Source organism: Aptenodytes forsteri, unplaced genomic scaffold (genome assembly GCF_000699145.1).
Source record: "Aptenodytes forsteri isolate BGI_AS27 unplaced genomic scaffold, ASM69914v1 Scaffold199, whole genome shotgun sequence".
In the NCBI taxonomy this organism is placed as follows: Eukaryota; Metazoa; Chordata; class Aves; order Sphenisciformes; family Spheniscidae; genus Aptenodytes; species Aptenodytes forsteri.
The window spans coordinates 51,901-65,901 of record NW_008795921.1 but is presented as its reverse complement, the minus strand read 5'-3'; the positions used below and the strand labels follow the sequence as shown (position 1 = coordinate 65,901).

The following is a 14,001-nucleotide window of genomic DNA, read 5'->3' as shown; positions in this document are numbered from 1 at the left end:
CAGTTTGAAGAAGGGACTACTGGTTTTGTTTGGAAAACACCCGACACAGCATAAGCTATGCTGCGGGCATCACTGTTGTACAAAAAGCAGCGTGAATGCCTGGCCAGCTGCTTTGGCATTCACTTCATTTGTGAGATACAATCCAAAGGGCCAACCCTCTTGAGGAGGCTCCAAGCGCCTAGGAAGCAATGGTCACGCATCGCTGCCTCATACTGGTCAGAGAGAAGCTGAATTCCACAAGAAAGGAGCGTTTTTCCTTAGGTTAGTTCATTCACACGACATTGTCAAAGCCAGAGGGTGAAGGGAAGCTTCACGCTGACATTACAGGGGACAAACCACAAGCCCCTGGATGATGTGTTTCTACAATACCAAGGGCCAGAAGAACAGTATGTGGTAATGAGAAACTATGGGTAGATGAGTCTGTGAGTAACCAGGCAACAAGAACCGCTATCAAATACAGTAGTAACTGTGATTTCTGCCACCAGCTCCCAAGTTTTCTTAGTTTTAAAAGCCAACTAGTTAAAATATGTTCTTGTATTACAGGTGGGGTTTCTTCCCCTTAACAAAAGTGCAAGCAAAGAGACCATTTAGTCACACAAGATCATTTGTCAGTAAGGAAAATACAAATTTACTTTTATTATAACCATGAAGAGGCATTACTTTAACAATTAGCTGTACATTCAGCACTCAGGTATACATCCGTGCCAAATAAAGTCAATTCTCTTACTGCTAAAAAAGAACACTTCTTCTCAGCGATGCACTGCCTGTGCTTACAGGATGTTTATTGTCTCTGTGTTACAGTTATCTTGACAGACAAGCCTCAGATTACAGAATAAAGCTTTACTCTTGGACCAAAATAGGAGGCAACATTTTTATTTAAAAAAATTAAAAACAGCAAGTTTCTAGTCAGATAATATAAAGCATCTTAAATTAATCTTTTGAAAGTATTTACACTATTTGTAAACGTAAATATCTGAAACTGTACATGTTTAAACAAATGTTCGTTTAGCAAACAGGCTGTATAAACTGATTGCTCTTCTAGTCTTTCAACCAGCTGCCCCAGAGCTGTCTGGGCACTCTAAGAGAGAAAAAGATCCCAAGCACAAGAGCGACTACTGCAACAGTTCACCCTTCACGTCTTTTTCTGTACAATGTCTGTATTAAGTCAGTCGTAACTCTGTACAGCGACCATGCAGTCCTTCTGTAAAACTTTATAAAACACAAATGTACATATATTACAATGCGCTGGACATTATTTTACAGCCTGTATTTCTACATAAGTAAAAAGAAAGGGCAAGTTTTCTTCCTTGTTAGTTCCTTTAGTTAATTTTTAAGGAGTCATGTAGGGTCCTACGAGTACCATTTATGTACCTCAGCACCACTGCTGCAACGTTTCTTGTGGTAGCTTTAAATCCTACCATCTTAGTCTCCAGCCATGTGATTTGTAACAGGAAAATTATTAAATCAAAACGCCACCAACGTGCATGGACATTTCTACATATTTAAAACTACAGAACAGGTTTTATAAATAAGTTAAAAATCTGCCATGTAAGTCACCACATTTTTCCCTTGCAGTGCTGCACAATAAGGACTTCCACACTGAGACACCCCAAAGCTGCTTGTAGTGTTTCATTCCATTAATGGCCAAGCGGTTAGCATTCAGCTTTCCAAAAAAATGACCAATGAATGCATACCCAACACCGTGCATTGTTTACCAGTTACCGAGTGCTTATCCCCTGTTTTACAATGCTGATTTGACAGGCTTGCACATTCAATTTCTGGCATCCCCACACGCCCTTATTAGCACTTACTCCAGCGCACAAAGGCTGTGCAAGTTCCAGTCCCAGTCCCCACTTTAAACAATGCACATCACCATTTGATCTTGGGCAAGGCCAAAAAACAACTCTAACCTAAGTACCCGAGAACCTCAATGCTAAGCTTTGCAGTAAAGCATCTGAAAACATGCAGTTCCCGCAGAAAGAACAGAAATTATATTGCACAGCTTTCCACTGCAAATCCCAAGGAACTGAGGTTCTTTACATGGAGTGAAGTTAGAGCATGAAGCTTCAGGTCAGACCTCACAGCTCCCAATCACAACAGTGTACAAAAAACAGCACATCCAGTGTTTCAAGAAACGCTTCACATGCGGGAAATAAAGTTTTCCCAACTAAGAACCTCTGAATTATGTTCAAGCACGTGGTGGATTACCAGGATTTTCGGGGGAGTTAAAGAAAAACTGGAGCATGCCTGCTTAAGTCAAATTGTCATACCGAGGTGCTTATCTCCAAGCCCTGCAAATACCTATTACCGCTCCCATTTGATTCCCTGCGCTTTATTTCCAGCGTGCCTTTGAAAGTGCAGCTTTTCACTGCATACGTCAGCTTATTAAAGGAAAGCAAGAAAGGTTTTTACATTTAAAAAAAAAAACCAACAACCTGGATTTCAACTTTGAAAACATCTGGGTAAGGCAGTAACTGAGCTCTCATAAGAGTGATCAGCAAAGGGTTTTTTGTTTTGTTTTCTCCCCCCCCACTTCTCAAGCCAATGAACAGGAAGACCTTTCACAAGTCAAACTGTTTATCTTTTTTTCCTAAAACGGCGTTAAGCAGCCTGGATAGTTTTGATGCAGACTGGACTGCACAGTGGGATCCTTCGTTTACTTCAAGCAAATGTCTTCGCATTCCCTTCACTGCCTGGCATTCAGCTGAAACTTATTTCAAGCAGCTTCACTGTTGGGCTACTTGGACATCGATAAAAGTAAGTTCACCTGAAAGATGAAAGGAAAGCCTACATTAGACAGAGCAGCTAAGTTTCAGAACTGATGTCTTATATTTTAACCTTTAAACAGGATTCCTAGGAAGCACATAGAGTCTTAGACGGATCAGAAGACAGCTACAAAACAACTGGCCAAAATGTCCAGTCAAATGCCTTCTCACAGGCTTTTTAAAATGTGATTGTTGACCATGTTGACTAGTCATTTCAGCAGTCACAACCTACTGTGTCAAAGTTTCTAAGATGACTTCATGCGTTGTCAAGGAATTCCAAAAAATACGCGCACTGGCAAAACACGTTAACATTCATCTTACATATCTGACACACATTTGGGATCCTTTGCAATACTTGTTTCCCACAGATTACAATATGGTTTCCCATACACTTCAGTTTGTAGGAGAAGTGATCCCAAGGATTAACAGATAAACAGTTAGAGGACGCCATCTCCTCTAGGATAACCCCACCTCCTTCCAGTGCATCACTCACTCCCACTCTGTGCTCCAGGATAGTTATCACACATCCCTGTGGCCACATTCACTGCAGGCAATGTCCTCTAATCCGTAAACTAGATTATCTGTTTAAATATTGGCATCCTGGGATAATCACGATTCTATCCACATTCCCTGGACCACTAAGGTCAAAGCAAGATTTTTAAAAACCTGCTTGGTTTCTGTCAGAGCATCCTAATACAGAGAATTCTTAACCCAAATCATCTCTTAAGACTAAAGACCTTATCATGTAGGGTTACATTTCCATAAACATCTGCACATTTTCCCAATGCAATTTACTTCAAATGAACCCTTGTAATTCTTTCTCATGCTTCCTAAATGTAAAAGTTGCCACTTCCTGTATTTGTCAGAAGCAAGACTGCCCTCACACGCAGAGGCTTTTTTAATGTGTATTCACCAGCTTTGATATCTCTCCGAAAAGACAATGCCCAGAAACGGCAAGACTCTGCCATGACGTTGTACAACTCCATCCCCAGCAACATCGGTCACCACCTTCAGTTTAACAACTCTACTGGATATTCATTAGGAAAACCAAACAACCCCCCCTTTTAGCTGAGAGCCTAGAGTTCAGATGAAGCCCTGAGTTTAAGCATCCAGGACTAAGAGGGATAATAAATAAATAAATAAGGATTCTGAACACTGAAAATACTGAAAATGAAAAATTAATGTTTAAAAAAAGCCAGTCACATGAAAGAGCAACTGATAAAACAGGGAGCCTCAATATATACCTGTTCCATTGAAGGACAAGCTATGATCTGGAGATCTTCATTACTAAATTCTTCCTTTAACACAGCATGGAGTTTCTGGAACATTTGCTGAATGTTATTCTTTTAAAGGAAAGAAGAAAAAAGTCAATATTAAAAAAACACACCACCATCTCAAACATGAACCAGAATAAGCACAACGTACATGGAATAGCTACTGAAGTGACCACTAGGGAGAAGCAGTCGAGCTTTAACAGCTTTTCTTTTAAAACAAGGCCCAAAACAGCCACAAGGAACCCGTGTTGGCTGTGAGATAAAAACTTCAGCTAAGATGAAACACCGAGTCCTACTGACTTAACCTGGAAGCTTAAAACTCAAGCTTGGTTCTTTCTGGTGGGTTTACAGTGGGTCTCCCATTGAATCTATCTCATCCTCTCTGCCTCCAGTGCTTCTGCCCATGCGTAACTGACCAAGTTGTACTGGTTTTGGCTGGGACAGAGTTAGTTTTCTTTACAGTAGCTCATATGGTGCTGACTGGAAGATGTGCAGAATGAACAGAATTAGTTGCTTCCCTGTAACACGTGTGTGTGTTATGTAGGCTGAATACAAGGGAGAGCAGGACAGCTTTTTTTTTATGCTTAAACATATCATTATAAAACATTTTGCTAGATTTTTAGTTTTGTGGGTTTTTGGTTTTTTTTTCATTTCACCTGTCTTTTCAACAGGCTTCTCAGATCAGGGACAACACATTGACTGTAATAGTCTGTTCACTATTACATGTGCATGGTAATTGTCACGTTTACTGGCTGGACTGGTAGCCTAGAATAACTCTACAGATATAGAGATATGTTTATGTATGTGTGTCTGTATATATACACTTATAAATATATGCATACATACAGTTATATAGATATATTATACATATAACCATACACACACAGAAATATAAGGTGAACGATCCCACAAAATGTATTTAAATTCTTTAACTAAATGAAGGCCCAACACCTATAGGAAAACATGCTGAAGTACATCTAGCAATACTCACCCTAACTGGCTTAAACAAAATTAATTCTGTATCTTTATTGGACAAGTATAACGACATGCTTCGTAAGGTCGATGGCAGCTTTGTTTTTATTGTCTTATAAGTGGAAGAGACCAGATCGTTGATCTTTGCTGAAAGTAAAAGAAAACATGCTTAAAAGGCTAAAATGACATCCTGCTAGTTGAAATCTACACTCCAGAATAATCAGCTCCACTTTACTGGGGCTGACCATAACCACAGGGTTGAGTGAAAGGGAAAGAGGGGATGACTGGGCTGTGCAGCATCAACCCATCATGTGACCACAACATGCCTTTTCTTTTGGGACCTACTCAAGACATCAGCCCCTCTTTCCCTGCAGAAAATGCATCCAACCCATTTCTGCAAGCTACCACATCCTCCTGAGATTCCTGAAGTCACAGCCTTCCAACAGCAACAAAGTTCTACATAGGCTCCCCCCCTAGAAAACTTGCCTGGAAAAAAACCTGCTGGGAAATAAACAGGGCTAGTAAAGAGAACAGCATATCACAAATTCTCCTTACTGACCACAGGCCACGTCTGTAAGAAGAAAGGCTGCACAGCCATCTGGATTTCGAATCAACCAGGCAGGAATCCTCTCTCAGGCAAGACCTTCCTTCTTTATTGCTAGGTATTTTAATGATTTTACAAGATTTTTGCTTAAAGGGCAGTGGAAAAATACATTTTGTAGCTTTAAAGTACCAAAGTTAATATACTATGTTTATTTTTTTTTCTCCTCAATTTCTACTGTATCTAAATTTTCTGCCTACTCTTGCTTCCCAGACAAATGACTCCAAGAAACAGCAGAAGCTCTGCTTAGATCTGCCTCTACACACATAATTCTCTCCAAACAAACATTAAAATACTCCTGAAGAAGCATGAGATGTTAAGTAGAAGCTCAAGTTAGCCCTTGAGAGCATCTGACCCACGGAGCAGCACTGAATTATGAATGAACGTGGCTGGCTTCGCATTTTAAGAACATGATGCAACAGAAGGTTCCAATGTATGAATTGGAATAGTCAGATTTCTCAGTGTCACCCAGAAGCACAACTTTGTAATGTGAAGAGCAAAACAACCCAGGAACATCCAAACTACTCCAAATGTTCCTACGAAGCATTCATATTTGAATTCTTAAGAAGAGGGAAACAAAGCTAGATTCCATTTTTGCATAGTGACAGAAAACTGAAAAGGAAGTAGGTACCAAGTGTACAGACAATAAAAGCTTCAATGCAGATTCATTTTTTCCTACAAAAGCAAAAGCTTTATCTTAATGTAATCAAATAATTCCTTAAGCACATTCCGTATGCAGCTGGGGAAATGCTGTTTTCATGCAAGAACAGTCACAGCTTGAGAAATACCCATCATTCATCTACTGCGCCAATTAAATACATACTCTGAAGTTTGTCATGTTTTGATTTAGAGGTATCTTAAGACATTTAAACTAGCACACAAGTAAAAATGGAAGCCAGGATTTTCAAGAAAAAGGTAGGCAGTTCTTAGGTACTTCAAATTTTTCCAAATCAATCACAGTCTCACAGTCCAAATTAATCTGGCCAGCTTTTCAGATTCCTATGTTTTAGAAGTCAGGCACAGAGACAAATGACATTCTGAAATACTCGAGCCCCACATAATGCAGCTTATATTGCTCTAACAAAAATGGTGAATGGAAAGGGTCTTTTTCTTCATTTGATGAGAAGTTTTTAGAATAAGTCTCAAAGTAGTAAATGATCATGGCTTTATTAGCCTACAAGCACCTCAGAGTTAGCGTGAATATAAAACAGCAAATACCTGGTTGTGCCCAAGGTTGCTGCGAAAGGCTGTACTTGGGACCTCCTTGAGTGGCCATTGTTTTTAAAGCAGCTACCTGAAACAAGTACAATCAACAAAATGATGTTTCTTTCAGTTGAATTCACAACAAAGTGACCAAGTAACAATTGCACAAGTCTCTTAGATACTGCAGTGTACGGAATCTCCCCTGCTCTCTCTCTGCCATGCCCTGACTTAACAACATACAGGGAAAGCAGCTTGACAGAAATGCAATTCAAAACTACAACCATGACCACTTCTTGAAAGTAAAATTCAAAATGGGATTAAATTTACAAAGACGCTTAGGCACCTAAGGATACAAAACCTCAAAAGAGATTTATACTTAAGCAGGTTAGCCAAACTCCCCGGATTCCCAATGAATCACCGGGATCACTTGGACAATCTATCAACCTCACCAGTTACCCATCTATATTTTAGGCATGCCACTGGCTCCTCACCCCAACATGACAGGCATCGGTAAATTTAATACTGTAATCTTCTAAATTCTCAAAAAACAGCAGCTGGGATATTTGTGATGTCCATGCAATGCTGTAGCCTCAGTTTCTGAGATGTCATGCCACTTATTCTCAGTACATAAGGATCCACATCACACTTTTCATTTTCCAGAAGTAACAGATCCTGCTGTGTGGTTTTCTCAAGATGCCTAGAAATCCTGAGCTCTAGAGCAAGTTCTAGAAAGAAGTGTGTTGTAACAAGACATCTTTTTTGTTTCTATCCCCTAGGATGCCTAATCTTTCTGACCAACTTTTATCAGGAATTTCTGTCACAAACAGAACTTGGGAGGAAAGTCCTGCTCAGCAAGCACCTCACTGGTGTAAAATATGCTGAGAACAGAAACTTTTAACACACTTCACAGCCATACTCTAAGACCTCCCTCAAGAATACATGTGACCCAAGATTGTTTTTGAAGACTTACGAATTCAGTCAACATAGGAGTTTTCCTGCAAACAGAAAAGCTCCTGCCAGACCTGCTTCACAGACCTGTTTCAACTCAATGAAACATTAAAGCTTCTTGACCGAAAAGCATAAGGGTTGCTTTTAAAAACAAACTATGTCATGTTCCTTTAATCCATTAATCTCAAAAATGCCTGGAAAATTGTTGTTGGAACTTAAAAGGAAGCACGACCTTATAATGGGAAATGCCATCATCTTCAGCTAATCAGACAGAACTAGCAGCTTCTCCTATACCCAATTTAAATACTAATTCCCTTGTCCTACCAGTATTTCAGTTAGGTTAACAAATATACGTTTGTACCTTTGTCATGAACTCCTCCAGCTGTTCTATAAACTGTTTGGTTTGCTGCTGAATAAACTGCTCACAAGCTGATTTCAGATGACGATCTACATCTTTCTTAGAGTCGATATAATGTTCTCTGATTTCTGGAGTACCCTTGAACAGAAGACAACAATTCTCTCCTTTTTATTTGCCAGAGATCACCACCCACTTAAATGACCCAATTTTTCTTAATGCAGTAAGACTCCATATTACCTCCAGTAAAAACTGTATCAAGGCGTTGTTGCTGTTTAGTCTAAAAAATCTTGAAACTGTTTTAGGGTTCAGGATTTTAAATGCCGCATCTGTGAATCAGAAAGTCACTCACGCTGTAAGTCAATGGGATTCAGCTCCAGGAATTAAAAACTTTAATCACTCATTTACGCATAAAAAATGGCCTAGCATGATTAGGACTGTAACATTAATGATTCCACTACCGCTAGGTGTGGATGCACAAAGTGCACATGCACAGAAGCACACAAAGCTTGATCCACTATTTTTTAATTGCACCTATGGTAAACCTGAATCTAAGAGTTGCACAGTCTAAACAGATAAATACATTACATGAACCTAAGAAGTGACTGATACTAGCTGTAGCGCTATCAGCACGCAAATTGTGTGAGCTCTTTTCCTTTTGTAACTATACCTACAAGTGAAAGACTTTTACATAAGCTATGTAGTTAAGCATTTATGAACGATATGCAAAATTTGGCCCACGTTGCCTGGGAAAACCAAGTACAGTTGCATGAAATAACTTAGAACTGACACTCTCTTCCTCTCTGCTTAATTATTTTAGTTAGGACTAAACATCAACCTTGATGTTTTGTTATAGACTCATGTCTCCACAGAAGTCCCAAGAAGGAAAAGCAACAATATCTGTAATTAACACAAGATACTGAAATTATTCCTATAGTGTTAACAGGATGTTGTCAACCTGAAATCTAGTCAAATTGGGAAGAAGAAAATTATCACTACAGTTTCAGTATGGCTTATTGACCTAATGTCATTCATTTATCATCCTACACATCCATCCGCTTTTTTTTTTTTCCATTTCGAAAGCAATTCTGCACCCCTCTTGCTGTATAAAACAATGGGAGGGAAACAAGACGTAAGAGTTAAATGAAGTGCTGTCAAAGGCATTAAACAACAAGGGAATACCAGATATGTAGGCACGTAGGTTTTGCACTGAACTAAGAATCTGCATTCCTATGCAGTTAAAGGAGGCTGCAGAGAAAGATTCATTTTGTTCTCTGAATTATTTCCCAGAAACTTCACTGATTCCAAAAAGAGCCTAAGTTCTTGATTAGAAGCCTATGAGCTAGTCAGTGTGAAAGTCACTTCTCTCCACTGCATACATCCGTTACATGAACCTTAGCATTATACTACTTTAAAAAAAATTGGGCGGAAGCATGACTTTTACATTAAGCAGTGTCCCTTTGCCTATAAATCCCAAATTAAATCTTAAATCTATGTGCAGAAAGCTTGGCTAGAACATGGTAAAACTATTAGCCATGTTATTTTTCTTCTACAACTCACCCCAAATATAAAAGCCCTACTGGCCTATGCTACACTACATTAAGAATTAAGCACAACGTACACCTTTTCAACACCACCGCCACCACCCAATATAAAGAAAGCGTTTTCCAGTACTTACCACTACCATCTGCAAAGCACTGGCTGGCACAAAAATTTATCCAGTTAAATGAAGATGGAGAACAAACTTGTGTGTCAGCCAGGACAAGACACCAAAAGGATGTATTTGCCCTTTAACCTCCAGTCAACTAGAAACTACTCAACAGGTAGGAGGTTTCATTGATGTTCAAATGCAACAGGTGAAATGGTTAGTGTAAGAATTGCTTGCTTCAGAGTTAAAACAGCAGCATATGAGATGGCAGGAAAGAAAAGTTATTTCTTCACCTTTCTCTTCTGGAATGGAAGAAGAAAAACTTGACATGCTTCCAATTATTTTTCCCCATTATCTTTATAAACTTGACAAGTGCATGACAGTTCACTTTTGTATTGAGAGGGTTTTTTTCTGCATTTTACAAAGGAACCATAGTACAATTTTAAAAATCATGACCATGGCCACTACTCTCTATCTTCCCTTCCTACAACAGACACATTTGCTACATAAAGCTATTCAACAATACTGCTTATTGAACTTGCAACGTAAGAAATCCTTTCCAAAACAAAACCTCACAGAAAGGTCTAGGAAATCTAGACAAGTCAACTACGTATTGTTAAATTCTCCTACTAAACAGTGGTAGCAAAAGATATTCCTTTAAAGGGTCAGAAAAGGGAAAAGACATCTTGGTGCAATAGAAATGTAGATTATTTAGCTGTTCTTAAAAAGGACTGGATAAATAAGTTAGGTCAGCAGCAAAAAGCAGTCAAATGCGTTTCATACAAAAATAAAGAATGTTAGATATATTTTGAATCACCCTGAATAAGAGAATGGTTTTGGCTTTTTTCAGAGAAGGTAAGAACAAAGCAAGAGATTAGAACAAGCGAACAGGTCATTGCAAGTGAACATAAAATAAACCCAGAACTTTTGCTGGCACATTAAGGGAGGACAATCCCATCCCATTCTGTAGCCAGCAGCTGTTTAGTACCTCTAGTTTTCTTAAGGTCCAGGGAAATTTCCTTAATGGTGAAATCAGTGTGGAAAGGAGCAATTTGTTCACGAAGAATCAAAAGGTGTTTTATTAAGAAAAGCTGTCCATCAACCTGGGTCTACAGCACAACAAGAGAAAGAACATGCATTACATGTTAAAAAAAAACCCCACAATTAAATGAAGAGCAAAGTTTCAACACCTCTACTTTTATTAGTTACTTCCTATAACAAAATTAATACTAATAATCTTACTAACAAGCTTTTTCCATTAGTCTGTAGTGCCATTAACTACATTCTGGGATCAACAAATCCCACTTCTGTACTGTTCCTAACACATTGCTCTACAGAAGCAGACTTTATTTTTTTTTTTTTCTGCCCTGGGGGTTTTTTTTTTTTAAAATTTGAAAAAAAAAAAACTCTCCCCCAGCCATATCACTAAATGTCCACATTAAATACAGGTATCCATTATTTCAAAGACACAAACTTATTCTTCATAAGAGCCAGGAATTATTTAATGTAATTCATATAATTTATAGTTCAAAAACACAAGGTTCTAAATTTTTTTTAATCATTACGATGATTAAAAAAAAGCCAAACAGTTAATGTTTCTGCAATAACCTTGATGAACTGTGGCATTGTGCGAAGGTCTTACAAGGCATTTTTCTTATGTCATTAAACACAAAGCTTGGTTAATTTCTAAACAGTACAGCAAAGATACAAAGAATAAAACAAGGCCAAGTTCACACCACTGAGACGATCAGTTTTGCACTGCTTGCTATTTTAGCTATGTGCTTTGTACTGCATGCTGCTTTTAATCTTTGAAGTTCATGGCTCATTGAGGTAAATGGAGGAAGACTCAAGAATTCAAATTTGCTTTTGCAAGCTGGAACAGAAAACTTTCCTTGATATAATGTTAAATAAAACAGTAAAGAAGAAGTTAGATTTAAATCTGCAGTTTTAACAAATAGAAATGTTTACTGAAAATAAGTGGTGGAAGGGTTTCTTGAGGTTTTTTTATTCTATTATTACATGCACAATTTCACCAGATAACGTTAAATTAACATGTGTCAAGAACGAAGTGGTACAGATCCTAGTCCTGGGCCAACCTATCAAGGGTTCACTGTGGGATGAGTTTCATTCTCTGCAATACTTAAAGTCAATGCTGACCCAATATACAGTGCTGGAATAGATAATTAACTGTAGAACTCTGAATCAATTACATATGAAATAGTTATCTGCTCAAGCGAGAAGGAAACGCGGTTTGAATTTCTTTTTAAAGATACTACATTTAACAGATATTTTTCAAAGGACACTCAAAAGAAATACTTCAAAACAGCTCTTCATTTCTAATAGCAACTAAAACTTCTTTCATTACTAAATATTTAATAGATAATTAACTGTAGAACTCTGAATCAATTACATATGAAATAGTTATCTGCTCAAGCGAGAAGGAAACGCGGTTTGAATTTCTTTTTAAAGATACTACATTTAACAGATATTTTTCAAAGGACACTCAAAAGAAATACTTCAAAACAGCTCTTCATTTCTAATAGCAACTAAAACTTCTTTCATTACTAAATATTTACTGCTCATACAAATCCAACAATTTTAGCCTACTAAGACTTTCCTTTTTAAAAAAAAAAAATTCACTTCCTGGCTGTTAGGAATTAGCAAATTACTACAGTATTTGTATTAAAGGAACTGTGACAGGAAAAAAGAAGGTTTACTCCAACTACTTAAAGTAACAAAGTTAAAATGACTTGATGAAACTGCATTGAACTCTGAGCAACACACCAGATCAAACCTTTTGATAATAGACGGTTCTGAGCGGAGAATACTTAACAAATCTTCCCAGTGACTTTAATACTTAGAAAGATTTTTGAAAATTCAAACAATGGAGGCAGAGAAAAAGAGAAAAGAGTAACAGGCAGTGAAAACAAATATAGGGAGCAGAAACTTGTAGCAGAAATTTTTCTTTAGGTATCACTTGACTGAATTCACATGAGTTAGAGCAGCCTGTAAGGACGATTGCTACGATTTGTATTCCACCTTTTCAGATAGGCTAGCATGTGAATCATTATCTTTGCTTTACAATACATTAACCGTAACTAAAAGCTGGCAAATCCATCAGGTCTCTGAGGGCAGAGCAACATGCTTTCACTGAGATTTCAACAGAATTCTGAACAACTGCTTCATGGCTTTAGGTATGCAGGGGGTGAAAAAAAGAAATCAAACCCAAAGCAGATTCTGACCTTGTTTTTGCTGATAGAATCAGCAGCTCCCAGCAGCGAGCGGATGCAGGCAGATAGGGCCTCTTGCGATAATCCCTGAAACACTGCCCTCTGCAGGGAAGAGGAAATCAGACAAAAAAAAAAAGGTGTTGGCAAAGCTTTAGCAGAATTTAAGACCTGTAGTTTTGTGAAGGATGTGCTTACCAGCACATAAAACTCTAGAGTAGTTAGCTACAAACATGTCATCTAAATGCAGTAAGACAGGATGGCGCATTCATACGTAGAAGCTTGCTACAGCATTTAGTTAGACTGGGTACGGGTATGCACTCAAGCATGCCCTCTTCACCCTCTGCCTCTGAATTTGCACCCAGGTGGTGACATGGTCAGTGACGCCTAATGCATTCACAGCTAACGGCACAAACGATGATTACTGGGTAACCCGACTAGACACTTCATGTGTCAGGGTAACTATCTGTGTGTGCAGTTTATACTTGCAATAGACATGAGATCATTCGAGTGAGCTTAACCTCAAGCAAACTCAAATTACCTCACATTTGCAGCAGGTTAGTAAACAAACATGACAGCTGCCATGGCCCAGGTGACACAGAGTAACTCATTAAGCTGCAGCAACTAGATCATACAGCTGAGCTAGCTGTAGGAACACAGCTCGCCTCCAAGGTAGTACATGAGAGCCCTGACTGCCCCAAGATTTGCCAGTGCCACTTCATTCATTTTTTTTCCTACCTACAGGGTGCAGGCAAGGCATACCAGTTCTGCTAGAATATCCCAGTGAAAAAATAAATAAATCACTGCGCAGACACACTATAAATGAGCCTTGCAAACAACGCAAAAACGACCTCATCTCCAAAGGTCTAGCTGAAAACAAGAGCAAATATTCATTTATCTTTAATGAGATTGATATATTAAGCAATAAAGTATTAATATTTTCCAGCTTCTTTTTAAGCAAATAGCATCTTGGTAGCAGTTTCACATAACACCTATCAAAGATATTTT

The 14,001-nt window shown here is 38.4% G+C and overlaps 1 protein-coding gene across 1 annotated transcript in view; it reads right to left on the bottom strand.

Annotated features, from left to right (window-relative positions):
- Positions 1–616: 616 nt before the first annotated feature.
- The window catches only part of COG3 (component of oligomeric golgi complex 3), a 38,845-nt gene continuing 25,460 nt past the window's right edge, over positions 617–14,001 (bottom strand). Inside the window, exons 16-23 of the mRNA XM_009284907.1 lie at positions 13,009–13,098; positions 10,755–10,875; positions 8,359–8,447; positions 8,125–8,259; positions 6,831–6,906; positions 5,031–5,158; positions 4,010–4,108; positions 617–2,767 (exon numbers count right to left, since the gene is read on the bottom strand). Coding sequence (XP_009283182.1) covers positions 2,738–2,767; positions 4,010–4,108; positions 5,031–5,158; positions 6,831–6,906; positions 8,125–8,259; positions 8,359–8,447; positions 10,755–10,875; positions 13,009–13,098 — 768 coding nt within the window. The 3' untranslated portion in view covers positions 617–2,737. The remainder of the gene's footprint in view (positions 2,768–4,009; positions 4,109–5,030; positions 5,159–6,830; positions 6,907–8,124; positions 8,260–8,358; positions 8,448–10,754; positions 10,876–13,008; positions 13,099–14,001) is intronic.